Source organism: Torulaspora delbrueckii, chromosome 8, assembly GCF_000243375.1.
Source record: "Torulaspora delbrueckii CBS 1146 chromosome 8, complete genome".
Lineage (NCBI taxonomy): Eukaryota > Fungi > Ascomycota > Saccharomycetes > Saccharomycetales > Saccharomycetaceae > Torulaspora > Torulaspora delbrueckii.
Genome location: NC_016508.1, coordinates 574,818 through 600,003, shown reverse-complemented (window position 1 = coordinate 600,003; position 25,186 = coordinate 574,818). Strand labels below are relative to the sequence as shown.

Here is a 25,186-nt window from a genome sequence, read left to right as displayed (position 1 = left end):
TACTATCAAGTGTCAGAAAAGAGCGAGTAATGAGTGAAACCAAACTGGATGGCGGTAATGGGTTGCCAGACGGAGGTGCCTCAACAGTAACGACTTTGGAAGAGCTACTTAATGACGAGTCCTTCAATTACTCCGCTAGCTCCATAGCTTTTGATGAGGATACGAAATATCATGAATGTCTAACGATGTTTATTGCCGGCGACCCCGAACGATGTCTTCAGAAGATGTACGAATATGGACTTCTATCCAAAGAATCAATACAAAATAATGACAAAGTGTTTAATTTGTTCCAAGAAGCATGTTATGCCATAGGCAACTTTAATCGGTTTGGATTCAGGTTACAAGATGTAATTCTAGAAAATTTCACAGGAGACCCCCAGGTACTCCAATGTCACTTGATGAATTGCACTTTGGCATCAGAGATTTCCATACTCAACAGATACTACAGATGTTCGGCCAAAGCTCTATTAATGGAGAAGCCTATAAATGAAGAGAAGGCTACTGGTCTCGAGATCCAGACGAGGAGAACGATCGCGAGGATTGGTTCAAGAGTTAGAGTTCCAGATGAAGCACTGGAGTTTCAGCAACTAATTGGAACCTATATCTTTACAATCCAAATCAAACTACTTCAGAAAACTCCATCCTTTTCCCTGTACAAAAAGCTCTGCGACAGGATACCCAACTTATCTGATCAACTCAAGAAATGGCCGAGCACTTACAAGGAAAAGACTATCGAGGGCCAAATATTGTCGCAACTCGAGCATATGTACTCAAAAGCTAAGAAACAACACCAACGGCGTCGGACTAATTCTGCTGCCATTTCTGAATCAGTCAAACCTTCAACGCAAGTCACAGCAAAGAAGGATAAACTACAAAGACCGGTCAATTGGCTGTCCCTCTGGCACAAATATTTTAGCAGGATGAACCTTTCTAGGCAAAATCTACTATTTCTACTAATTTTCCTACTAATTTCGCTGCAAATCACCAAGAAACTGGTCAAATTCCCAATTTTTTTCACCCAATTTTCAAGGAAAATACTCATACAGCTCAAGAGTATATTGAGCCTACTCTCTAGCGTATAAAGACACTCCTAAACCGACTATAACTACATTTGTCTAATGCCTTCGAGCTTATTATGGTATCTTTTAACGACATAGTTACCCGGCCGAGGGGTCCTTAAAATCAAAGTCGCTTTAGTCAACAAACCGGAACTCTTTGATGATCAAATGGTAGACGAATGGACCAAAGGTCGGTTATTGAAGGTCAATTGAATAGCATAGTTGAGTTGTGGCTGTCTTAAACATTGTATACAACTTGTTTTGGCATTTGAACGAACGAATTGTGAGAATTAGCAGATTGTAGCGGACTGATCGATAAAAGATGGCAAGCGAGAGCGTTGAAGGGAAGGATCTTTATCCTTTGGCTCTGCTTATGGATGAATTAAAGCATGATGATATAGCTAACCGTGTTGAGGCGATGAAGAAGCTGGATACTATTGCCACCGCTTTGGGTCCTCAAAGAACAAGAGATGAACTGATTCCCTTTTTGATGGAAGTAGCACAGGACGACGAGGACGAAGTTTTTGCAGTTTTGGCAGATGAATTGGGTCAATTTGTACCATATGTCGGGGGCCCGGAGTTTGCAACTGTGCTTTTACCACCTTTGGAGATCTTGGCATCCACTGAAGAGACCTTAGTTAGAGATAAGGCTGTCGGCTCATTGAATAAAATCGCAGAACAGCTGTCTCAGGAGCAACTTTTCCATGATTTTATTCCTTTAATTGAACATTTAGCAACGGCTGATTGGTTTTCATCGAAAGTCTCTTCCTGCGGGTTGTTCAAATCAGTTATTCCTAGAGTCAAAGATGATGGGCTGAGAAAGGAATTGTTGGCATTATATTTACAGATGGTCCAGGATGAGACCCCTATGGTGAGAAGAACAGCAGCAAAAAATCTGCCCGCTTTGATCGATTTGCTGACAGAGAATCCCGAACTATCGACTAATGAGGATTGGGATTACATCTCTAATATGTTTCAAAAAATAATCAATGATAGTCAGGACAGTGTGAAGTACTTGACAGTAAATTGTTTGATTTCAATCTTGAAATTTTTCAATACCAAAGGAGACCATTCACATAGTAAAGACCTATTAGACTCGGCGACAAAATTGATAGGCGATGAGGCTTGGAGAGTGCGTTATATGGCAGCAGACAAATTTGAAGAACTGGCAGCTCAATTTAGTGACAATGAAGCTTACATGGCTGAGTTGATTCAACCTTTCTTGAATCTTTGTGAAGACAACGAGAGTGACGTTAGAAAGGCCATCGCCAAACAGGTTGCGGGATTCGCGAAGCTTTTGCAAGATCCATCTGACGTACTGACAAAAGTATTGCCAGCGGTTCAAAGTTTGAGTATGGATGAAAGTGAAGCAGTAAGGGCCTCTCTTGCCCTTACGGTCACCAATCTCGTCACACTCATGTCAAAAGAAGAAGCGATTGATCATTTACTACCGATTTTATTGAATATGCTGAAGGATGAATTCCCAGACGTTCGTCTCAATATAATCGCTAATTTGAAGGCTGTGAATGACGTGATAGGTATTGATCTATTGTCCGAGTCTTTACTACCTGCCATCACAGAGCTAGCGAAGGACGTTAACTGGAGGGTTAGAATGGCAATCATCGATTACATCCCCATCCTTGCAGAACAATTAGGTGTTCAATTCTTCGATCAACAGTTGAGCGATTTATGTCTATCCTGGTTGTGGGACACTGTTTTCTCAATTAGAGAAGCTGCTGTTAACAATCTCAAGAAGCTCACAGAAATCTTCGGATCTGATTGGTGCCGTGATGAGATCATTGCCAAATTGTTAAAATTTGACTCTCAGTTGCTGGAAAACTTTGTTTACAGATTCACATTACTCTCTGCATTGACCGAGTTAGTTCCGGTCATCTCATTGACCGTTGTTGCGAACCAAATATTGCCCTTTATCTCTCATTTGGCCGACGACGGTGTACCAAACATAAGATTCAACGTCGCTAAATCTTACGCTGTTATAGTGGAAAGCCTAATCAAGGGCGGGGCCCATTACATTGATACAATAAACGGGACAATATTGCCGTCATTAAAGAAATTGACTCAGGACGAAGATTTCGACGTCAAATATTTTGCCAAGCAAAGTCTGAATCAGTGCAACGAGTTACTTAAGTGATAGCCTAAATAGTCGGACTGGTAATGGTCATGATCACAAATAATTCGTCAATCATACTAAGTTAATTTTGATATATAATGTAAAAATAAAGATATTTCACGTTAGATCACCATCTGGATCCTTCTTTATTAACGCAAACCCTTCATCCAGTGGTTTGGCTACCTCCTCACTGTCTATCACTTTGAAAGATTTATCCTCTTTAGCCAGGTAATCTAACCATTGAGAGAAATCACCTCTATTGGGTCGTTTGCGCATCCGCTCATCAGACCTTTTCTCTTGAGCAGCTTTAATCATTACCTTCTTATCAACATCATTGCATATGTCATTTGCCAGACATAAATCACATCTTTTCCCTCTAGACATGCAGATGACTTGACCGAATCCAACTAGTAGTGGATTGATCTCGTACCAAAGAGGCTTGGGTAGCCAACTTTCCAGATCTTTTCTGGTATGGTCCGCAGTCTTACATTTTTTAGAGACCCATCCCCACATATTGCACAACCTATGAACGTGAACATCGACGCCTATCCCGTCCATCTTACCCCAGGCTCTTTGTAATGCCAGTAAACCCATCTTGGGCCCCACACCAGGCAGTGAGAGAATCCCCACGAGATCGGTCGGTATGTCGGACTGAAATTGTTCAACTAGAATTTTGGCAGTCTGTTTCACGTAATGCGCCTTTCTGTTATGGAACCCAACGGTTCTAATCAAATTTACTAGGACCTTCTCGTCAATTTTGAGTAAAGCCTCTAAAGTGAGACCTTGTGGTATGTGTAACTCGTCTATGCAATACCTTATCAAGTTCAACATTGCCTGAGCATTCAACTCATCCTTCGTCTGCGCAGATAACATCAATGCTACCAGGAGTTGCAATCTGTAGTTCTTCGGTGAAATAGCATCTAGAGAAATGTCACATTTGGCACTAACTGTGATTGGTATGGCCGCACATCCAACTGAATCTACTGGAGTCTTGATCTTTGACCTCATCAGTCGCACTCTAGTATAGATGGGAATGAAATTCTCCGGCAAGGGGGGCGCACCTTCAGGTCTATTGAGGAAAATATCAGGATTTAAAGGTTCATTCCAGTGTTCAGGTCTATCATCTGTTACTTTCGTAATCCATTTAAAATATTCCGCAGAATTTAAGGTCTTTATCCATTCAACATCTACAGGCTCCTCAATGGGCAGTAATGATTTCTCTTCTTTAACTTTCTCAACACTTGGATCAGTCTTGAAGTACTTCGACTTTACTTCCCCTCTCTCATCATCTATTCCAACTTCTATATGCTCTCGTTTTCTGGGTCTTAATCTTGCCATATCACCAAATAATCTAGTAGTAAAACGCTTGAGTGGCAGTTTGATAATCTTGAACCTTCAAAAGTTATTCAAACTCGAGTTAGCAATTCTCTGTAAAGTAGTCTTACAGAATCGCAACTTTTCTAATGAATTTATACTAGTGGTACTTTGAAGAGATTCAACCGGACCCCTGGAAATATTGGTATAGATTAACAACAAATTCGTAGGAGCATATTTAGCGATATTCGTAGATACTTGGGATTAAATAATTCATCTCTACGAAGTTCAGCGATATTTGCCGTTGTCGAAGGCTCGACCCATCGAGCGAAGTCTACTACTTGCACAGAAGAGAGCACAATTCAAAGCCATCACTCACGATCGAATGAGAAGACAATTGAGAAGAGTCTAGCAAGTGAGTTGAGCATTGAATTAAGCGTATCTGAGTCTTTCTCTTGAGTCTATCTCTTCACGTGATTAATTGCAACTATTAGTATGCGTTTCAATTGGCTGCCAATCGCTGTTGAATGGCGCTCTTTACAAATGCTCCAGCCAAGGGAGGTCAGTTGAACCCATTTGGTCGTTATACAACTCTCGAAGTGCTGCAGTCTGTAGTTTGGCTACTGTTGATACTCTCCCATCAGGCTTCTGCAGCAAGTTTCGCCGCTACTTCGTCGATTCCCAAAATGTTTGGTCGTAGATTCCTGCCGATCAAATCTATTACCAACAGTTTGCCCAAGAGTGGTTCTAAGAGGTTAATTGATGATAAATTTACATTTATGACATACAACATGCTCTCACCGCACTATATGTGGCCTCAGGTTTATACCTATGTGCCAGACGAGTATAAGGATTGGAACTACAGACACAAATTGTTGGAGAAGGAGATCTTGAATTCTTATCGGGCTGATATTATGTGTCTGCAGGAGCTTACTGCGAGCGATTATCATCAGTATTGGGAAGAAGTTATTGACCGAGACTTTCACTATGGGTCGAGATTCATTGCCAAGCCTCCACCTCAGTACTGGCAGAAGGATGCCAAAGATGTGGATGGTGTTGGTATCTTTTACAATTTGAACAAGTTTGACTACATTTCGTCTACTAGTATTCATTTAAATGACCTCATAGGTAGTTTTGATCTCGACGAATTGTCTTATTTGAAGAGTAAGCAAGTCAAATTGACAGATGGTGCAGGTAATCCAAAGGGGGAGAAAACATTACTAGAGATTTTAAAGAGTAGAAACCAGGTAGGGTTGTTTGTGGCCCTCAAACACAAGGATACCAACACTATATTCGTCGTGATAAACACTCATCTTTACTGGAAATACGACGAGGTTAAACTGACCCAATGCCTCATTATCATGAGAAAGCTGGCCAAGATTATCAGAGATTTGTTGGTCGGTGAACATGGTACCACTTACAACAAAATGAAAGTTGTATTCGCTGGTGATTTGAACTCTACCAGGGACTCACTACTGGTGAAGTTTCTGAGAGGTGAAGTTGTCAGATATGAGAATTTGGACATAGTCAATCCTCTGAGGCCATATCTGAATCGCTGCATCTACGACGATGTCTCTGATGACGTCTTTGAACATACTTGTTACTCAGGTAAATTGAAGGGTATTTTCGATTACATTTGGTACCATGACAAGGATTTTGAGTTGACCAAGATCCTAACGGGAGCTGGCGTCTCGAAAGAACTTGAGGTTTCGAAGCAATTTGGACTCCCTAATGCAAACCACCCTAGCGACCATATACCAGTGCTAGTGGAGTTCAAGATCCTGTGACAGCTTAAGCTCAATTGCATGCAAGCCACATCGAAGTCAGGCATTTTGTATCGCTGGAGCTACGTCGCTTCTCATTGTATAAAGTATTGAAATCATTCCAAAGTCAAAGGCCATATAATGGTGAAGTTGATTCATTTTTAGCCGATGAGCACGCAAGCAAAGAAAGATCGAAAAAGCACCCAACAAGACTCAAGGTTTATTCCATGTAGATATTCGAGTTGTTAGAATATATTAACCTCTTAAGCCGGCTAAACTGGCCTAGTAAGTCGTTTGAACTTTAAATGTGTAAGCGTTGATAGCGATTATTTCGAAAATTTTGTGACGCTGGCCATCGAAGTCGACTTGAAGGTTCTTACGGTTGGCAGAGGGAGTCTTTTATAGGTTCAAATTTCATCAGTAATCATGATTGTACCGTCAACGAGTTTACCAGAGGCCCAAAGAACTTCAATGAAACTTCCGAGCAATGTACCGCCTTCGATAGGCGAGATGAGTCGACTTCAAGACGATCCAGGCATCAGAAACGCTAAAATCAAGTTAAATTACAAGAAGTCTTTCCAGGACGACCATATTTTCTTCCCAGAGGCTCAAGAGCTCTTAGTGGCAAATCCCTACCGCTCTTCTAACTTATTTGTGCCCAACGAACTAGCGGGATACCAACCACCTATGAACAATGCCATGCCGCTAAATGATTCATATTCGACAAAACGTTACCAACCAAACCAGCAGCATCATAAGGAAAATTTATTGTCATTGTTAGCACTCAAGAATTTGGAGAAACAGCAGCAGCAACAACAGTATAAGCATAAGCCACAATATCAAGTTGGTTACCAGCCGCTACATAGAAATGGCCAAGTTTACTACCAAGACACACAGCCAAGACCATACGGCGAACAGCATGCTGTGAGCCAAAATCCCTACAATTACAGTAATCTTCAAGCACAAGGATAACATTCATTGCAAGTTAATATGTACAAATCAGTTAATATATAATAAAGGTCATGAACGCGATGGGCGCTCATATATGCATTCATGTTATAGTAGTATCAAAAGAATTAAAAGAATAATCACTAGAAGAACAATGATGAAACAAGGTCCATTCTCCCTGGCGGTCCTTTCAAAAGTCTCCAGCCTTCTCTTAGCCCGATCCAGGTTTCTGCCACTGTTATCCACAAGGCTCTCCAAATCTTGAAGTACGTGATCATTTTGCTCAACAACCTCATCGTTGATATCTAAAGAGATGGCATGCGATCTATGTACTGATTCGGAGAGTGAGCTGAGGTATGTATCCTGTTCAAGCAACTGTTGCTGTTGCTGAACAAATATCTCTTGATTTGACAAACTTGGGGATATCACATTATGCGAAGGAGGTTCCACCTCTGGCATCAGGTTTTTCCTATCTTGTTCTTGAGTATCAGTGCTCTCTCGTACCAGCGAGATATCATCATGGTATGGCTTGAATTGCTCTACGTCACTATAAGTGACTAAATTCTCGTCCTTGAATCGCACTTTCTTGGGTAAATCTCGGGACAAAGATCCATTGCTGCTGCTGCTTGAAGATTGCGGTTTGATTGGAATTTGAAATTCATACAGTGAAGTATCTATGCCGCTGTCGGTAATCTTTTGTAGTATCTCGGAGTATTGTGTGGCATACCTTTGAAAGGAATCAGCAACTTTGTCATCATCTGAGGACTCATTAAGCTGATCTAACGTCCTACTTAATTGTTTCTTTAGGCTAACATTATCCCGGGATGACGGTTGAATTCCTAGAACCGTTATCAGCCTTGTTCTTTCTTCTACTATATCATCCAGCTTATCGATCTCATAGGAGAGTTTTAAATCATCCATATTCAAATGTGTCTGAGGACTGGCACGGAATTATATCAATCAGCTCCTGAATGTATCGTAGAGTGTCTGAACTTCTTATACTATACATTACGACCGAATTAACCTTCTTCAACTATATTAATAGGCGATAATTAAATACGGGTTGAATACGATAGTCAACTTCATCAAGTTAGAGCATTCAATAAGCCATGAGCGCAACATTGGTAGCTAGCCAGTTAATGGACTACGAACAATTATGCAAGCTGCTTTCCCTATGTAAATTTAAGTAGTTCAAAAGCCAATGCTTGATGCTTCCCGATCTTAAATTACAAAGCTGTCTAATTTACATTAAGATGATGCCTGAGATTTTTTGTAATGCAACAGAACGTTTCGTCACTCTCCCTGTCTTTGATCTCTGCTTCTTCTTTTTGAGGACAGAAGATACGGGACCGGTGCCTTTTGTAGCTCTTAGACCTTCGACGGTCAATTCTTTCCCTACGGTGGCTCTATCTGCTTTACCAAGCACTTTCTTGGCTCTTCCGATCTTTGTCTTGTGATGGTCGTTTAATTTAGAACCTGATGTCTTGTTACCAACGATCTTTTTAATGTTTTTACATCTGCTAACACGTAGCTTTCTCTTGGGACCGTTTGGTTTTACAGATTGCATTGGTTTGTCATTTAATAACAGGGCTTTGTTGACACTTTGAAAATCTTTGAACTGAATGTATGCGAAACCTTTCCCCATGTTGGTCTTGGCATCTCTCACCAAACGCACGTATTCAATCTCACCACAATCCTTGAAATGCAACCACAGACTCTCATCATCCTCTTCGAAATCCAGATTACCAACAAATATAGATCTCTTATTTTCGTGAACAGCTGGATGTGTAACGGAATCGACTCTCAGATGACGCTGAAGGAAAACGTGTCCATTCAACTTGGCACATGCCTTCTTCACTGCGCCCTTGTCCTTGTAAACAACGTAAGCATTAACAGACTCTCTAGACTTGTGCAATTTTTGTTGCACAAATGCAACTTTCCTTGGTAATGCCTCGTCAAACGATATCGATCTGAATCTGATACTTTCAATCACGCTCGCCTCGTCTTCCAAACCACTAAAAAGTCTTTTAAACTCTTTTGCGACTTTCTTGGAAGTAATTACTTCGCTTGAAAGATTACCCACAAATACAGTTCTCTCTGCCTTTTTCAGTTCATCTTCTTTCAAATCAATCGCCTTGGCACTTTCACCAGCTTTTGGTTTCTCTTCAATATCACTCTTTTCATCGGACTCTTCACTGACTGGCTCTTCAGTTGGCTCTTCAGTTGGCTCTTCACCTGCCAATTTAGCGTAGTAACGATCTTCCAACTCAGTATCATCATCCTTTTTCTTCTGCTTCTTCTTCAAAGGAACGGCTACTTCCTCCTTCACAGTTTCTTCCACTACTTGCTCAGTCTCTTTTGAGACCTCTATAACTGTCCTCTTCTTGCTCTTAATCTCAGCTTCATTGACTGGACCCAACGATGAACTAAACAATTTGCTAACTCCTTCATCAACTTTCTCCGGATCAACGTCTCCAAACAAGTTGGAAATTGATGTAGACATCTCTAAACTCTCACAGATCTCACAAACAATTTCTCAATGGACCGATTATCAACTGTTTAAACATGCGATGAGCTGCGATGAGGTTAAGCTGAAAATTTTCAATCATAATAAACCTCGGTCTTCTAGTCACGTGGAAAGGGTATTCTTAAATCCACCATAAGTATCACCAACAGTTCTTGAATGGTCAATCCGACCGTTGATCGCCATTGGAACCTCTTACTTGTGATCGTTAGCCTGGTTTATCGATAACTCATCGGACATCACGTGTGAAGGCTGTTATAAGATAAGGCCCCGTAGCTAAATAAACTATCAATTCAAGAACAGTTCAAGAGCGGTAGTAACGATTCTTCAATGGTGGCAGACGGTGAATTGTCAGAGTATAGTGTCTCGAGTGATGCAGAGACTGAGAAAATGGGTGATGAAAAGACTAAAGAATTGGACGGGTCGAGACCACATATTTCAGAGTTAGTGAAGGAAGGGAAACGTAGTTTAGAAGATACAGATGTTCTTGAAGACAACAAGAGAGTGAAATTAGAGACTGAACCCCACGAGGATGATGACAATGAAGCAGGTGATGAGGGAGAAGATGAAGAAGAGGAAGATGCAGAGATACCGACAGTGGAACCAATGAAGCAAGAGGTTGAGGAAGAAGAAGATGAAGAGGAAGAAGTGGAAGAAGATGAAGATGAGATCGCAGAAGATGAAGAAGAAGTAGACAAGACCTTGGAGCATAAGGACGATGAAATCATAGAGCCAATGTCTTCGATGCCATCACCTTTCGAAGTGGAATCACGTAGAATGGATGCATTGAAGGAGATTACACAGATTGAGTATAAGTTTGCTCAATTGCGCCAGCAATTGTACGAGAACAAACTATTAAGATTACAAGCGGAGTTGCAAATGTGCCTGGAAGGCTCACATCCCGAATTACAAACCTACTATCAAAAAATTGCATCTGTACGTGACTACAAGCTTCGTCGTGCGTACCAAAGACAAAAGTACGAACTCAATTGCATTGATACCGAGACTCGTGCAACCCGTACCTTTATCCATCAGGATTTTTACCGTAAAGTAAGTGATACAAGAAATAATCTCTTAAAAGAAACTACTCAAAGATGGTACGATATCAATAAAGAAAGACGTGATATGGATATCTGCGTACCTGAGGTCAGCTACCACGTTCCAATAAAGATTGCAGGAAAGACTTTAAGTTGTATCACTGGTTACGCCGGTCCAGCACAACAGAGGTACCCCGGTGAGCCCCTAAGCGAAGATCTAGAGTGCGAAAATATAACGTTCCACTATAGATCAAATGCAGTGGACAAGCTAGAAGTAATTGTGGACCGAATGAGACTGAACAATGAGTTAAGTGATCTAGAAGGCCTGAAAAAATACTTCAACGCTTTCCCCAGTGCACCAAACCTCAATGGTCTACGAGACTCCGAAATATACGATGATTTACAAGATTTAACTTTATAATTGGTTTGTTCTTTAAAATATAATGATTTAAAATAACACCGTATTAAAATTATTTCAAAGGCATGAAACGAGAAGTGGTGGCACCAGCTCTACCATGTCTAACTGGAGTGTAAGTGATGGAGAATTCACCCAAGTAGTGACCAACCATCTCTGGTCTAATTTCAACTTGGTTGAAGGACTTACCGTTGTAAACACCAACCACGGAACCGATCATTTCTGGGAAGATGATCATGTTTCTCATGTGAGTTCTAACTGGAGATGGCTTTTCGTTCTCTGGAGCAGCCAACTTAGCAGCTCTCAATTTCTTCATGAAACCAGCTGGCTTGTGACCCAAACCACGAGCAAATCTTCTTCTGATTCTGGCTGGAGCCAACTTGACGAACTCCTCGTTGGACATACCCAACAGTTGTTCCAAGTCGACACCTCTGTAGGAGTAGGTTCTGAAAACTCTTCTGTTCTTAGCTGGAGCAGTGGACATCTTGCTTATTTGACCTAGGGATTCTTCGACAATCTAAAGATAGTAAGCTAATGCTCTTATTACTATGTAGTTGAACTTTGATATCTTGATAGTTAGGTATACTGGAAGCTTACGGCGCGAGCTAGAAGGAGCGACAGAGAGAGCTAGTACCGGAAGTTACTAGGAACTCCTTCCAGGTCTGCCTAGCATCTCCCACCAGCTTCTTCCATCCTCGGCCTAACTTCCAGGATTCTCTGTCTACCGCTCTGTCTAGTGTTCTGCCTAGCCTCCACCAGGAATGCTGCTCTTACCCAAGCGACGCAAAAAAACGAACTGAAATTTCTAAAATTTTTCAAAATTTTTCAAAAAAAAAGTTTTGTGACTGTGTTTGCAAAAAACCCAAACACCTTTGACATGCTCCTACGCCCGTTTCTAAGTAACCCCCGTCTCCTGTGACTGTTTCCCTCCAAATCCTGTAATCGTTACCTACCTACCAATGGACAGTTTGACGTTCCCAATTCTATATTCACAAGACTAGTATACTACTACTATAATTCGAGTTATATTGAAATTACTCTTCGATTTAGGTGTTATTACGACTGGATCAAAGAAATTGCAAAATGAAGTACCTTGCTGCTTACCTATTGTTGAACGCCGCTGGCTCCACTCCAAACTCTGACAATGTCAAGGCTGTCCTAGAGTCCGTCGGTATCGAAGTCGAAGATGACCAAGTCTCCAAGCTATTGTCCTCTTTGGAAGGTAAGGACGTTGCTGAATTGATCACTGAAGGTAACGAAAAATTGGCTGCTGTTCCAGCTGCTGGTCCAGCTACTGGTGGTGCTGCCGCTGCAGCTGGTTCTTCTGAGGCCGCTGCTGAAGAAGAAGCAGAGGAAGAGAAGGAAGAGTCCGATGACGACATGGGTTTCGGTCTATTCGACTAAGCTCCAAACTGTATAACTCTAGGTCTTTAATTCTATACCATTACATTATATCTCATCAACTCACGTGACACAATTTGTCAGCCGTAAGCCACAGTATTGACAAAATATTCACTATATAAGAAGCACTATACTATTGGGGACTTAAGTGGGTGTAGCTTTGAAACCAGTTCGTTGTTCAAGAATCGCTCGAGAGATTAGTTACAATGGGTTTGAGAGAGTCTGATAAGTTTGCTACAAAAGCCATCCATGCTGGTGCGCATGTTGATATTCACGGATCTGTCATCGAACCGATCTCTTTATCTACTACGTTCAAACAATCTTCGCCAGCTGCTCCATTGGGTGAATATGAGTACTCTAGATCTCAAAATCCAAACAGAAAGAATTTGGAAGAGGCATTGGCTGCTTTGGAAAATGCAAAGTATGGTCTAGCTTTTTCTTCGGGTTCTGCTACTACTGCTGTTGTCTTGCAATCGCTACCACAAGGTTCTCATGCTGTCTCTATTGGTGATGTCTATGGTGGTACCCATAGATACTTTACCAAGGTTGCCAACGCTCATGGTGTGGATACCAGTTTCACTAATGACTTGATCAAGGATTTGCCAAGTTTGATCAAGGAAAACACCAAGCTAGTTTGGATTGAGTCTCCAACTAATCCAACTTTGAAGGTCACAGATATTGCGCTAGTGGTTAAGACTGCTAAGCAGATCAACAAGGAGATTCTCGTTGTGGTCGATAACACTTTCCTATCACCATACTTGTCCAACCCATTGAATTTCGGTGTTGATATCGTGGTTCACTCTGCAACCAAATATATCAATGGTCACTCTGATGTGGTTCTTGGTGTTTTGGCAACTAACGATAAGGCTATCTACGAAAAGCTTCAATTCTTGCAAAACGCTATTGGTGCTATCCCATCGCCTTTCGACTCTTGGTTGGCTCATAGAGGTTTGAAGACTTTGCACCTACGTGTTAGACAAGCTGCATTGACTGCCACTAAGATTGCTGAGTTTTTGGAACAGGATTCTAACGTCTTGGCGGTTAACTATCCAGGCTTGGCTTCTAACCCAGACCGTGAAATCGTCCAAAGACAACACCGTGATGGTCTAGGTGGTGGTATGATCTCATTTAGAATCAAAGGTGGTGCGCAGGCCGCAGCCAAGTTCAGTTCTTCTACAAGACTATTCACTTTGGCTGAATCTCTAGGTGGTATCGAATCTTTGTTGGAAGTTCCAGCAGTGATGACCCATGGTGGTATTCCTAAGGAACAAAGAGAGGCTAGTGGTGTTTATGATGATTTGATCAGATTGTCCGTCGGTATCGAGGACTCTGATGATCTATTGACTGACATCAAGGAAGCTTTGGCTGCCACCACCAAATAAATGTCTCATAGATACATTTCTTAGAACATATATAGAACATTGATAAAGCTTTTAATTTCGTGTCTTTACACGCTGTCCTTACACGCTGTCCTTACACGCTGTTCTTTTAAGCTGTTTAAGAGCGAGATCGATACTACTACTACCATTAGAGTGGCAATACAAGTTTCAAAAGCTAACCAACGATGGTAAAAATAAGTTCACTGCTGCTGACTGGCCTCATGGCAGGATTGACCTTGTCGACAGAGACCTTGGCCAGGGATCACAATGAGTTGCCAAAAGGGTTATACCTGAGTGGTAGTATGATATGCAACGATGTTACCTGCTATCCCAAAATTTTCGAGCCAACTGATATATGGACTGAGATAAAACCTGGTCAACAGTTGCCTGGTGGATTAGATCTAAGAATGAACCTTGAGACAGGTCTGAAGGAGGCAAAACTGGCAAATGGCGATGTTGATCAGATCGTTCCTGCGATTGTTGAAACGGAAAGAGATTCTAAGACAATGAACCATGAGTTTACTAAGGATTTTGACTTTATCAGAGACCTTATGCAGTCGGATCTCACTGAGTCCCAAGTCAAGGCTATAGAAGCAAAACTCGACGATTTAATGGAATTTGCACACGATTATAAACATGGATTCGATATTATAAACCATGAATTTGGACTGTTGAGAAATATCAGTTTTAGCAAGCGATTGCCTAATACTTTGAGAGAATTGGGCACAAGAACGATTATCAGTTGTACCAGGAATAATCCTCGTGTGGTAGAAAGTGTCAATGTACAACATCCACATTTCCTGAGCGAAGTTTTCCACGAGATCGAGGATTTGGTTGCGCAAGGTAAACTGAGCGCTATAGACTCAGTATTGACCAAGAGATACCTCTCGTTGTTGGATGAACTAATAACCGATGTCCATACCTTTACTCAATACGAGGTCGATATTCTGGCCAAGACATGCCAAATACCAGACAACCAAATCAAAATTGAAGCACTTGAAATAATCTCACAGTTATTTGCAAATGAGGGAAGCACGTTAAAGAAGAGAGATTTAGAAACAGTTGTTCCAGACGTTCAGCTATGGGTCAATAACCTTCAGAAGATGATCCAGGACGAGAACACTGATGAATTACACACCCGCAAGTTCTTCAATAGTTTGTACAACATCAAGAAAGAGTACAGTGACGCAAAAGTCGACTCTTCGTTTTTGAATTGGCTGTCAAAACAGACAGAGGAAAGAAAGAAACAACTGGAAAACAACCTACAAGAAAGAGACTTGGAGCAGGACTCTTTCGACAAGAGAATGATTGAAAGCAGGCATTTAGTTTTCGGTAATCCGATGGCTAACAGAATAAAAATGTACAATGATGAACTATGACTTTCACTTAAATATCGGCTATATATCAATCACCGGTAACTTCATCAAGGAAGGTTCCGTCATTCGCCAGTCTTGTCTTGAATTTATCCCACCATGTGTCAAATCTCTTTATCGATACGTTACCACTGGCATCTAAAAATCCGGAAAGATAGTTATAAGCGTGTTGAACTATCTTGGCAGCTAACTCCTGCGTCAGTTTCGGATACACAGTGGCGAGTTGTCCCACAGTCAAAATATTCGCCCCCCATACCGGGTCGCGACAACACCAAGGATGAATTGTTGCAGCCGGAGCCTGGGCAGCCTTCCATTCTGCTATCTTCATCATTCCTTGCTCTCTTTCTTCGATCGATATACCTATTATCAATTCGGATATGTTATGCGACCCAATCGGCACGGAATCTCCTTCATCTTCATCCATATCAATCTCACCCAGTCCATCTCCATAACTAGAATTCTGTGGTCGCGACGTAGTAGCATTTGGTAACCTCACTTTGAAGATAGCACTAGGTTTCTCATTACCAAGGTAACCAAATAGCTTGAAATCTTCAGTAGGACTCAATTTGAAATATACTGTGGCTATGAAATTATCAGGGAAAGTCACATTAGGTAAAATGAATAACGTTATATGGGAATACGATTTAGGTTTTGTCGACGATAGAACTATGGTATGTTGTAAACCACTGGAATTTGGAACTTCTGTGGACAATTGCAAAGGGTTACCAGAAGCTATTGCTGCAAACATTTTCGTAACACCTTGCTCTTCCAGTATATCGAACACAGTCTCCAATTGAAGATCTGGTGGTTCCTTTTAGCTTGTAGATCCTCTATCCCTTAGAAGCTTCTAAATCAATTCAGGAAACTTCTCGAATTAAACTCTATTTTCACGTGATATAAGTTAGACTAGTCTTTATGACTTCTGTAAGTAGTTGATTGCCTCTTCAATCCTCTGGTTAGCCTCTTGAGGGCCGAGTAGTTGTATCAGGATTGGTATCTTTGTTCCAGGATTAGCTCCTGCCAAGGCGAATCTAAGCGATTCGAAGATCGACTTCTTTGGCACCGCCTGGGAAGCAAGCGCCTTTATCATCTCATCCATATTTGATTGGTTTATTGTCCCTTTGAAATGCGTTAGGATGTTAACGACATCGGCATGTTTATGAGTAGCATGAAATTTAGTGGCTACTTCGGTATCTTGATACTTTGGCTTCTCAAAAAAGTAATAAAATGTGTCATTGAACTCGTTAACAGTGGTCAATGATTTACCACAGGCTTTAAGTACAGCTGCTACTTTCTCGTCCGATGCCTTTTCGCCGAATTTATGCCTTGCTGCGGTTTGTACTTCTTGTAGGATCTCTTCAAATACTTGAGAATTTTCTAGCTTCTTCTGTAAATAATGTTTGTTGAAAAACCATAATTTCTTATCGTCCACCTTGGCATTACCTTTAGTCAAATAGTTCAAGTCAAAAACCCTCTCGAATTCTTTCAGTGTAAAGCACTCGTGGTTAGCAGCCGCTAAATCTCTGGGAGGTGACCAACCGAATAGTACACAGAAGTTCACCAGTGCTTCTGGCAAAATTCCATTGCTTTTCATATTCCACACTGATGCATCGCCTCTTCTTTTACTCAATTTTTTGTCGTTTGTGCTGGTCAACAAAGGTATGTGAATGAATGAAGGTGGATCCCAACCGAATGCACGATATAATGCAATATGCTTCTGTGTTGACGGTAACCACTCCTCACCTCTAATGACGTGTGTAATCTTCATCAAGTGGTCGTCGATGACGTTAGCAAAGTGGTATGTCGGTAAATTGTCAGATTTGATAAGGATTGGATCATCGTATCTGCGATCGTTGACATTAACCTGTGGCTGTATATCAACAGTTCCATGAAGTAAGTCATGAAATGCTGGGTATCTTTCCGGTGCTTTTAGTCTTATAGTGTGGGGAATTTGCTGTGCCAATCTCTCTTCAATCTCTCCTTGGGAAAGGCTTTCACACTTTCTATCGTAAGTTACCGTCGTTGGAGGCTTTAATCGTTTTGCAGATTCTCTAAGCCCATCAAGTCTCTCCTTCGAGCAGAAACAGCGGTAAGCATGCCCGGACTTCAGTAACCCATCAACATGTTGTTGATAAATCTCCGTTCGTTCACTCTGCCTATAAGGCCCGAACTTCTCGTCATTGACACCCGGCCCCTCATCGTATTCAATACCGCACCATTTTAGACTATCGTAAATATTCTCTTCGGCGCCTTGTATTAGTCTGTTCTGATCAGTATCCTCCAATCTAAGCAGAAATTGGCCTCTGGTGTTCTTGGCGAGCAAATAGTTATACAATGCAGTTCTCAATGAGCCAATATGTAGCATTCCCGTTGGTGAGGGTGCGAATCTCGTTCTAACTGGCACCTCTGGGTGGACATCTTGTACAGGTTTCTTGGATAGTATCGATTTGCCGGAAAAGAGTCCACCAGGTTCTTTTCGCACCAGCTTTGAGTATAATCTTCTCACTATCAATGTCATAAAGAATCCTATACTGTCAATGCTTTCCACTTTGTCTATTATTCTTCATTATTGAAGCGATGCAGAGAACTCGCTTAATCAGTCCGGCAATTAATGACAATAAAACTTTATTCACTTTGATCAAAAATCGAGTGGACGTCTTGACAGATGGAGACCTCTTTGGAATTAATAAATTACAAGTTGTATTTAAAGTACATACTTCGAGGTCTTACCAAAATTTACCATATCGGGGTATTCACTTGGGTTAGGAATCCATGGTCCAGCCATTACACAGTGGATCATCATTTTCTCATGATAATAGAGACCCGTCAGTAGCTTAGGAGTGATCAGGAAGTACTGCGATGTGTTTTCTGCGCATGCATTAATTACCATGGATTTGTGAACGATTCTCTCGTTATGGGAGTCCATGCCTTGGTTTATTTCATCGACAATTCTGAAAGGTGCTGTAGTATATTGTTGCAGGGCAATCATGTATAGGACTGTAGAGACTGCTCTCTCGCCACCGGATTGAGTTCGTGCGTCTAACTTAGATAATTGTGCATTGTCTCGGAAAGCAACCCTAATCTCGATCTTCCATTCTGCAAAGCTATCTGGTTTCACTAATGCTACGTGACCTCTACTACCAATCTCTTCAAAAAGATCTGAGAATTTATCAGAAATATTCTTCACAACGCTATCCAACTTGGGCTCCAGGAATTGGCGATTTTTCTTGATTTCGTTTTGACTGTCACTCAAAGCCGCACTGAACTGGGGAATATCAGATGCCAGTTTCTGTAGCTCATCTTCCTTCTGCTTCAGTATTGTAATGGACGACTCGTCATTATCGAGAGTTGCCATCTCGGACTCAAGTCTGCTTATTACATCTTGTACGTGTGATAAATTGAAGTTTCCCTCATTTATCAACTTTTGCTTGAAAACCTCCAGACGTTCCTGTACCTCTTCATTGTAAGAGCGAATCTGAGTTTTCAACCTGTCCCATTCAACACCTTTGGCTTCTCTACATTTCTGCTTTTTGTTCGTAAACTCATTTTTACATTCGTCTTCCCGCTGCTCAAACGAGGCAATAATCTCAATAATCGATGCCTCCATGTTTCTCGCTTCAAACTCGCCTATCTCAGCAAAGACTAATTCTTCCTGGCAGTCTCTCAGTTTTGCGAGTGCTTCCATGAGCTCTGTCGTCGCCACCGTTTGTGACATTGTTTGAGTGGCAATCTGAGCTTCTGACTGGGAAATTTGTCCTTCAAGAGTCTCACGCTCATTATAATTTAATTCTCTTATTTCAGATTCCAACGTTCTAATTCTCGATTTGACCTTTGAGTAGTCACTGCGTTTGATATTCAGTTCGTTTCGCCGCTTCCTTACAGACTCTGTCTCTCGAGAGCAACCTGAAGAAGTTTTCTCTAACGACTGCTTTTCTTCGATCAATTGCTTATACTCAGTTGAGAGCTCTTCCACTTTTAATTGACATCGTGAGATGTCTCTTTCGATATTGACTTTCTGTTCATCTGACATAACATCTGCTCGAAAGAAATCAGTCCTTTTAATACACTCATAATCTCTTGTCCATACTTTGTGACTGTACGTACCAATCCCCATTTCAACAACTCTGTTACCATGAATAAACTTTGGGAAGAGAAGCCTGCCGTTTCTTCTTGCTTGCGTGAGTCTGGATATCATTTCAGGGCTTAATTCTCTCCGAGAAACTGGTATTGAATGGATGTTACAGTTTTGACATAACATCCTTATGACTCTAGAATCCCCACTTACAACATCTGATAAAAAAAAATCGAACCCCATCTTTTTAAGTTCTTCTCTCGGAAGTGGAGGCTTGGGGTTTCCATTATTCAACTCTCTAGTGTTCACTCCATATCTGTCCAAGATGTCTTTACCAAATGACATATATGCCTGTGAATCAGTTAGGGTAAAGGCAATTCTCGTGTTAAAATCAACACACTGAGTCAAATAACAAGCATGTTGGGGATCCTTCACAGAAACAGTTATTGCCGGTGGTTCTAAAACCTGACCATGCATGTCTTGCCTACTTCGAACGTATAACACTGCATTTTTCACCGTCCGAAACGTCTTACCACCTCCTCTATCTTTAGAGGCAAGCTCGTCTAAAACATGAATCCGGTCGTTGTCGTGAAGCGCTTCTGTCTGTCTCCGTATGCGGCTTTGCACGTTGTCCCTTTCGTACTTTAAGTTAGACATCTTCCCCTCCACTTCTCGCAGAGATCTGTTAATTCTGGTTTCTCTTGCAAGTAGCTCCTCATGTTGAGTTTTGAGGTCATCCAGTAAACTGTTGTCCGGTATCTCAATGGAGGTCAACTGAACACGCTTGTCTTCTAGCTCCTTCTTCTTCTCTGCAACGTTGTTTCGAAGGCCGCCGATCTTTTCTCTGTATCTCTGTATATCCTGCTTTTTACTAGCAATGTCAGTTCGCATTGTTTTCAGATCTTTGGTCAACCTAGTCGAATCGCGACTGAGTTTCTCAAATTTTGCTTTAATTGAATGAACTTTATTGTTTGCCTCTTTCAACGTACTTTCAAACTTCTTTTGTGTTTCGAAAAGCTTCCTCTTCTCCTGAAGTAGAGTTTTTAAATTAGTTTTAGCTTGCTCGTATTCTGCTCTATATTGTCGTAACTTCTCTTCGAGGCCTTTGAGTTGTACATATGGCAAAAGTTTCTTATACTCATCAATCTCTTTCAGCTTCTTTTGATACGCTCGAAAAGTACTGACGGTGATCCTCAATCTTTCACAGTCATTTTTTAGGCTATCGATCCTTTTTTGGGTTGAATTGACTTTGTTCTGATGGTCTCGCTCCTCATCCTGAAGCTCCTTTAAAAGTGATAAAACTTCACATAATTTGATATCGATTGATCGAGCTGTTTCTTCTAGCAGCTTCTCGGGACTCTGCCCAGCAAAACTGGCTACACGCTCCTGTGAAAGGAACTGGCACAAATTATCCAATTGAATGTTCAATTGAGAAATAATTGATTTTACCAGAGACTCAGGTACTTCTATATCATTTATCTGGTAGTCAGAGTCCCGCTTCGATCTCGACAAATGTCTCGTTATCTTGATCACTTGGTCATGCGATTTCACAATGGGACTATGCTCTACTTCTGCCGGTTTTTTCAAAGTGACTTCGACCAAACCCTTCTCTTCACCATTTTTGATGAAATCTTCGAGCTTGCTGCTCCTCCCTATGAATCTAGGCTTGCCTGCGAGCCCAATACATACTGCACACACGAACGTCGACTTGCCGGACCCATTGGGGCCTATAATCATATTCAAAGAGGGCGAAAGATCAAATTCTGCAACTTTATACGTGACAAAGTTCTCCATTCTCAGTTTGATCAAAGCTCCAGGTCGAAAGTCATCATAATTGATACTTTTGAACTTCAGTTTCTTGAATGCATTTGTAGCAATTTCACCATTGATGTCCTCGCTAGATCGTCTTCTAACGTGATCAGAGGCATTCAAGGCCGTACTCATTACCAAAGCAGCGCCTCTACCAGCGGCGGGATCGTTTGTTGTATCCAGTTTCTTTGCGTGATGAGCATATCGAGAAAGTAAATGAAATTTCAATTAGAAGCCTTCTTGATCTCGCCTAAATAAAAACTTAAAGACAAAGGTCATAAACATCACTTTTAAAGTGATTTGAAGGTGGCGAAGAGCTCTATAAGCCATTGAATCTCATTAGAAGGACCGCGAAGGTCTCTTTGGTTAGGTATCGAGCCCCACGTGATTTTTATTCGCGTTTTAAAACCTCTGCTACTGAATACTAATACTTTCAGGGTGGTGAACCACTTCGAATGACTAGGGTTGATCTTCAAGTATTATTCTAGAAATGCCTGTGGCACTGAGGTCAAGAGTCAAGACGGAGGTAGATGGCAATGGAAGCTCAGAGCCGTCTAACTCGCCGAAACCGATTAGTAGACGTACTAAGAGAAGAAAGCGGAACTCTGAGGATGACCAAGACGATGATTTCGTGGGTTCAGATGGTAATTCGGCCTATTATCATAGTGATGTCGGCAATAGTAGGCCTTTTGAAATGGTCGGAGGATTACCTAGCAGTTCAGAGATCCCGCAATACAACTCTGCTTTGGCACACCCACTATCTGTTAAGGATTCTGCAGTGCTATACGATTCCTTGGTCTCCTCAAGAAAGACGTGGGTCCGTGGTGAAATGTTTGAATTATACTTTACCAAGCCAGTGAAGACGACTAAGGATGTTCCAGTAAAACCAGAGACACCAGCCGAGGCAATGAGCGTACAAGTGCGTGATAAGATGCAAAAAATGTGTGATTGCACCATGTTTGGAGGCCCTCATGCTTTCCCAGTGAGACTTTTTATCCTCAAGAATGAAGAGATGGAGAAGAAGTGGCAAGAGGAACAGGATATGAAGAAGAAGGAGAAGGAGGATAAAGAAAAAGAAGAGAAGGAAGAAAGGCAAAAACGTGTCGAGATGAAGAAGCAGCAGCAATTGCAAAAGAAGCAGGAGAAGGAGAGATTGATACAACTACAAAAAGAGAACAAAGTGAAAGGTAAAATGGAGCTTGAAGCGGTAAAACAGAAGAGAAAGGATGAAATAAGGAAATCCAAGGAGAAATTGAAAAGAACACAAATGAATACTCCGGCACCTAGTTCTCAATCCGGGACAGATCCAAAGATGATTACAAACTTGAATTTGATGGCTCAGAGAGATCCAAAGCTTAATGCATTGATGGGGATTGTAGCAAATGGTGATGCCACCTTGGATCAGGTTGAAGAGTTCAAGAAGTTCATTGAAATTGCAAAAAAAATGCCAACGCCTCCGGGCTGGACCCCACCACTACCTAGGTTAACAGAGCAGACCAGGGTACAAGGGCAAGATTCCAATGTCACGAATGCTGGAAAAGCAACTCAAAGTGAATCATCAGCGGTCGACCCCGCTGACAAGAAGCCTACTGCCCACTCTGGCGTGAAGCAAGTTGTACAAGAGAAAGTTGAGATTGCTGGAGCTGCCGTCAAGGCGGAACGGGAGATTAAACAAGAAATGGATGCAAAGGCGACTCGTGAAATAAAGGAAACGATGGCGAAATTGGATGATAAGTCTATGCATTTGACAACATTTCAACAAAAGTATTCACAGGGAGCTCAGATCGTCCTCGAGTATTTGGAGTTTACGACTTCTAGATATTTGCTGCCGAAAAATTCCATCGTTGAATTTCTGGAGGATGAAGAAACCTTCATCGTGTCATGGGTGATGGTTCATAACGCAGCAGATATAAGGCGACATAAGTCTAAGAGGATAAGAGAGCTTTGCAAAAATTTGAAAACCGAAGACGAGAAGAAAAAGCTCGCTGAAGATTATGATGTGCTTACAGAAAGAGGTTGTCCGACTCCTTTGTATACCCCCATGACTGTTAAATTTACTGGTATACATCGGAAATTTGCTGGGATTCTTAGGAACAGCGTGGATCCAGTAGAGCAAGTTCAAAAAGAAATGACTGCCATCTTAGAGATCGGAACACGACTATCTGGATATAATCTATGGTATCAACTTGACGCGTATGACGACAGAGATCTGGCCGAGCGTCTGAGAGTTGAGCTTAACGAGCATGAACAAGAATCAAAGGGTAAGAAGAGAAATTGAATGAGATAGCATATTCTATGTAGAATACTGTAATTGTACACCAAATTTGGAGAGGTAACTGGGCAGCTTTTCACTTGACGATGATTGCAAAAGAGGACTTGCTTTGGATACTTCAGCGCCTGCCGATATGAGGAAACCCTTGAATTTGCCCTCCCAAAGTACTTTCAGATTGGCATCACGCAAAGAAGTTGAAAGTTTCCAGACACTCGTGAAGTTCGCATGGTGAAGGTTGTTTTGAAATTCTTCTATCATCGTCTTCTCTCTATCTATCTTTCTCAAAGAGCTCGAAAATGCGGTAGTCAGGTCATTCAACAACTGCTGTTTCTCTACTAAATCCTTCCTAGTCTGTGGAGAAGCTTGTTCTTGCGATAGATCCGGTACCAAATGATGGTACATTAAGTTCTCGTCTTTTCCAAAGGTTTGAGATACATCCTGATACTGAGACATTGCCTTTGCTGAATTTCCTCGTCTCCAAAGCTCCACACCGAAGGATAAGTTTGAATCTATTGAGTACAGATTGAAGTCATACTTGGCGCATACTGTCGTGTTTGAACTAGTTTTTGCAGAGTATGAAGATGATAAGTTTCCAAAGATGGGATTCCATTTTAAAGTCAATGTTAGCGGTCTTCCCGTATTGGGCGCGTGCGTGCAGTATCGCAGAGTTGTGGAACAGCCAGGACTCAAGGTAATTAGTCCCAACCATAATTCGGCGCCAAGTGATAGCGATGAATTGTTATATAATGAATTTTTCATCTTCGATGGCTTACCGATGAAGTTGTGTAGAAATCGGTAACCACACAGCAAATCATTGGTCGAGAATATGACCTCTTGAGAATCTCTGCCTGTATCGCGCTGCCAATAACATGTCAGTATATTAAAATCATCGAAAGTGCTTAGCCATTTGATTTTAAGTTGCTTATGTGGGTCCAATGTCTTAATAAGCATTGCCTCTAGGTTCGAATTGGGATAAAACATCCTTCCATAGTAAAGCGACTTACCCACAGTTTTCCCATCGGTTGGAGCGGCTAACTTGTGGTTGTTGTAGAATGGTTGGAAATAACGATAAGTTTCTGTGACATTTTGCAAATCAATTGAACCAGAGTCGCTGACGATCTTTTCTAAATTATCTGCATCTGTGTATAAGTAGGTCAAAGAGCCATTGAATACATTTCTCGTAGACACCCTCATTGTGTTGAAAGTGAAAGGAGTGGAAGCATTGGATACCTGGAACTCGAACGCACTAGGTACACTAAAGTCAATGAGTGCGCTCGTGGTTGCAGTGATATTCGCATAGCTGTTATCCCGGTTCCAATTCGTGCTCTGTTCGAACGCTCGAGAAATATAGTCCATATAGTCAAGCATCATATGCTCAAGCTCCCAGAAACTTACTCAACAAGTCCATCCTTCTTAAGGTCTTTTTTATGAAGGGTTCAGTTGAAATAATCAATATCCAACTCATCGCGTAGTGAAGAACATTGAACATCTTTAGTTTAAACCAACGTCTCACGTAAGAACTTCCGATCGTTCGTCAAGAGCGCTCATCATGAGCAGCGATCGATCTTGCCAATTATGGAGATGTTTCGACTGATACTCAATCTTTGGCTAAGACTTCTCTAAAAGAATGCAAGATTAAAGAAAAATCAACGTAATTCCTCGAAGCTCTTGTCATCCAAGCTTGTTTAAC

The 25,186-nt window shown here is 41.5% G+C and overlaps 17 protein-coding genes across 17 annotated transcripts; 9 read left to right on the top strand and 8 right to left on the bottom strand.

The window, feature by feature from the left end:
- Positions 1–29: 29 nt before the first annotated feature.
- On the top strand, positions 30–1,082 carry PEX15 (Pex15p; the record flags this gene model as incomplete). The annotated part of the gene is made up of 1 exon (XM_003683385.1): positions 30–1,082. The coding sequence occupies one exon, from the start codon at positions 30–32 to the stop codon at positions 1,080–1,082; it is 1,053 nt and encodes a 350-aa protein (XP_003683433.1).
- Positions 1,083–1,380: 298 nt separating this feature from the next.
- On the top strand, positions 1,381–3,210 carry TPD3 (protein phosphatase 2A structural subunit TPD3; the record flags this gene model as incomplete). Its single annotated transcript, XM_003683384.1, has 1 exon — positions 1,381–3,210. One exon carries the CDS (start codon positions 1,381–1,383, stop codon positions 3,208–3,210), a length of 1,830 nt encoding a protein of 609 aa, XP_003683432.1.
- A 96-nt stretch (positions 3,211–3,306) lies between these two features.
- On the bottom strand, positions 3,307–4,527 carry TDEL0H03610 (endonuclease III domain-containing protein; the record flags this gene model as incomplete). The annotated part of the gene is made up of 1 exon (XM_003683383.1): positions 3,307–4,527. The coding sequence occupies one exon, from the start codon at positions 4,525–4,527 to the stop codon at positions 3,307–3,309; it is 1,221 nt and encodes a 406-aa protein (XP_003683431.1).
- Positions 4,528–5,189: 662 nt separating this feature from the next.
- Positions 5,190–6,290, top strand: NGL1 (RNA exonuclease; the record flags this gene model as incomplete). Its single annotated transcript, XM_003683382.1, has 1 exon — positions 5,190–6,290. The coding sequence occupies one exon, from the start codon at positions 5,190–5,192 to the stop codon at positions 6,288–6,290; it is 1,101 nt and encodes a 366-aa protein (XP_003683430.1).
- Positions 6,291–6,692: 402 nt separating this feature from the next.
- On the top strand, positions 6,693–7,238 carry TDEL0H03590 (uncharacterized protein; the record flags this gene model as incomplete). Its single annotated transcript, XM_003683381.1, has 1 exon — positions 6,693–7,238. The coding sequence occupies one exon, from the start codon at positions 6,693–6,695 to the stop codon at positions 7,236–7,238; it is 546 nt and encodes a 181-aa protein (XP_003683429.1).
- An 84-nt stretch (positions 7,239–7,322) lies between these two features.
- Positions 7,323–8,135, bottom strand: SYN8 (syntaxin; the record flags this gene model as incomplete). Its single annotated transcript, XM_003683380.1, has 1 exon — positions 7,323–8,135. One exon carries the CDS (start codon positions 8,133–8,135, stop codon positions 7,323–7,325), a length of 813 nt encoding a protein of 270 aa, XP_003683428.1.
- A 322-nt stretch (positions 8,136–8,457) lies between these two features.
- Positions 8,458–9,717, bottom strand: NOP12 (rRNA-processing protein NOP12; the record flags this gene model as incomplete). Its single annotated transcript, XM_003683379.1, has 1 exon — positions 8,458–9,717. The coding sequence occupies one exon, from the start codon at positions 9,715–9,717 to the stop codon at positions 8,458–8,460; it is 1,260 nt and encodes a 419-aa protein (XP_003683427.1).
- A 351-nt stretch (positions 9,718–10,068) lies between these two features.
- On the top strand, positions 10,069–11,196 carry DEP1 (Rpd3L histone deacetylase complex subunit DEP1; the record flags this gene model as incomplete). The annotated part of the gene is made up of 1 exon (XM_003683378.1): positions 10,069–11,196. One exon carries the CDS (start codon positions 10,069–10,071, stop codon positions 11,194–11,196), a length of 1,128 nt encoding a protein of 375 aa, XP_003683426.1.
- Positions 11,197–11,245: 49 nt separating this feature from the next.
- On the bottom strand, positions 11,246–11,674 carry RPS15 (40S ribosomal protein uS19; the record flags this gene model as incomplete). The annotated part of the gene is made up of 1 exon (XM_003683377.1): positions 11,246–11,674. The coding sequence occupies one exon, from the start codon at positions 11,672–11,674 to the stop codon at positions 11,246–11,248; it is 429 nt and encodes a 142-aa protein (XP_003683425.1).
- Positions 11,675–12,273: 599 nt separating this feature from the next.
- RPP2A (ribosomal protein P2 alpha) lies at positions 12,274–12,594 on the top strand (the record flags this gene model as incomplete). The annotated part of the gene is made up of 1 exon (XM_003683376.1): positions 12,274–12,594. One exon carries the CDS (start codon positions 12,274–12,276, stop codon positions 12,592–12,594), a length of 321 nt encoding a protein of 106 aa, XP_003683424.1.
- A 203-nt stretch (positions 12,595–12,797) lies between these two features.
- On the top strand, positions 12,798–13,973 carry CYS3 (cystathionine gamma-lyase CYS3; the record flags this gene model as incomplete). Its single annotated transcript, XM_003683375.1, has 1 exon — positions 12,798–13,973. The coding sequence occupies one exon, from the start codon at positions 12,798–12,800 to the stop codon at positions 13,971–13,973; it is 1,176 nt and encodes a 391-aa protein (XP_003683423.1).
- A 182-nt stretch (positions 13,974–14,155) lies between these two features.
- Positions 14,156–15,349, top strand: SIL1 (Sil1p; the record flags this gene model as incomplete). The annotated part of the gene is made up of 1 exon (XM_003683374.1): positions 14,156–15,349. The coding sequence occupies one exon, from the start codon at positions 14,156–14,158 to the stop codon at positions 15,347–15,349; it is 1,194 nt and encodes a 397-aa protein (XP_003683422.1).
- Positions 15,350–15,374: 25 nt separating this feature from the next.
- On the bottom strand, positions 15,375–16,091 carry OPI10 (Opi10p; the record flags this gene model as incomplete). The annotated part of the gene is made up of 1 exon (XM_003683373.1): positions 15,375–16,091. The coding sequence occupies one exon, from the start codon at positions 16,089–16,091 to the stop codon at positions 15,375–15,377; it is 717 nt and encodes a 238-aa protein (XP_003683421.1).
- A 165-nt stretch (positions 16,092–16,256) lies between these two features.
- On the bottom strand, positions 16,257–17,861 carry MSE1 (glutamate--tRNA ligase MSE1; the record flags this gene model as incomplete). Its single annotated transcript, XM_003683372.1, has 1 exon — positions 16,257–17,861. The coding sequence occupies one exon, from the start codon at positions 17,859–17,861 to the stop codon at positions 16,257–16,259; it is 1,605 nt and encodes a 534-aa protein (XP_003683420.1).
- Positions 17,862–18,047: 186 nt separating this feature from the next.
- SMC5 (DNA repair ATPase SMC5) lies at positions 18,048–21,359 on the bottom strand (the record flags this gene model as incomplete). Its single annotated transcript, XM_003683371.1, has 1 exon — positions 18,048–21,359. One exon carries the CDS (start codon positions 21,357–21,359, stop codon positions 18,048–18,050), a length of 3,312 nt encoding a protein of 1,103 aa, XP_003683419.1.
- Positions 21,360–21,714: 355 nt separating this feature from the next.
- On the top strand, positions 21,715–23,502 carry SWC3 (Swc3p; the record flags this gene model as incomplete). Its single annotated transcript, XM_003683370.1, has 1 exon — positions 21,715–23,502. The coding sequence occupies one exon, from the start codon at positions 21,715–21,717 to the stop codon at positions 23,500–23,502; it is 1,788 nt and encodes a 595-aa protein (XP_003683418.1).
- Positions 23,503–23,517: 15 nt separating this feature from the next.
- Positions 23,518–24,867, bottom strand: MDM10 (Mdm10p; the record flags this gene model as incomplete). The annotated part of the gene is made up of 1 exon (XM_003683369.1): positions 23,518–24,867. One exon carries the CDS (start codon positions 24,865–24,867, stop codon positions 23,518–23,520), a length of 1,350 nt encoding a protein of 449 aa, XP_003683417.1.
- Between the last annotated feature and the right edge of the window lie 319 nt (positions 24,868–25,186).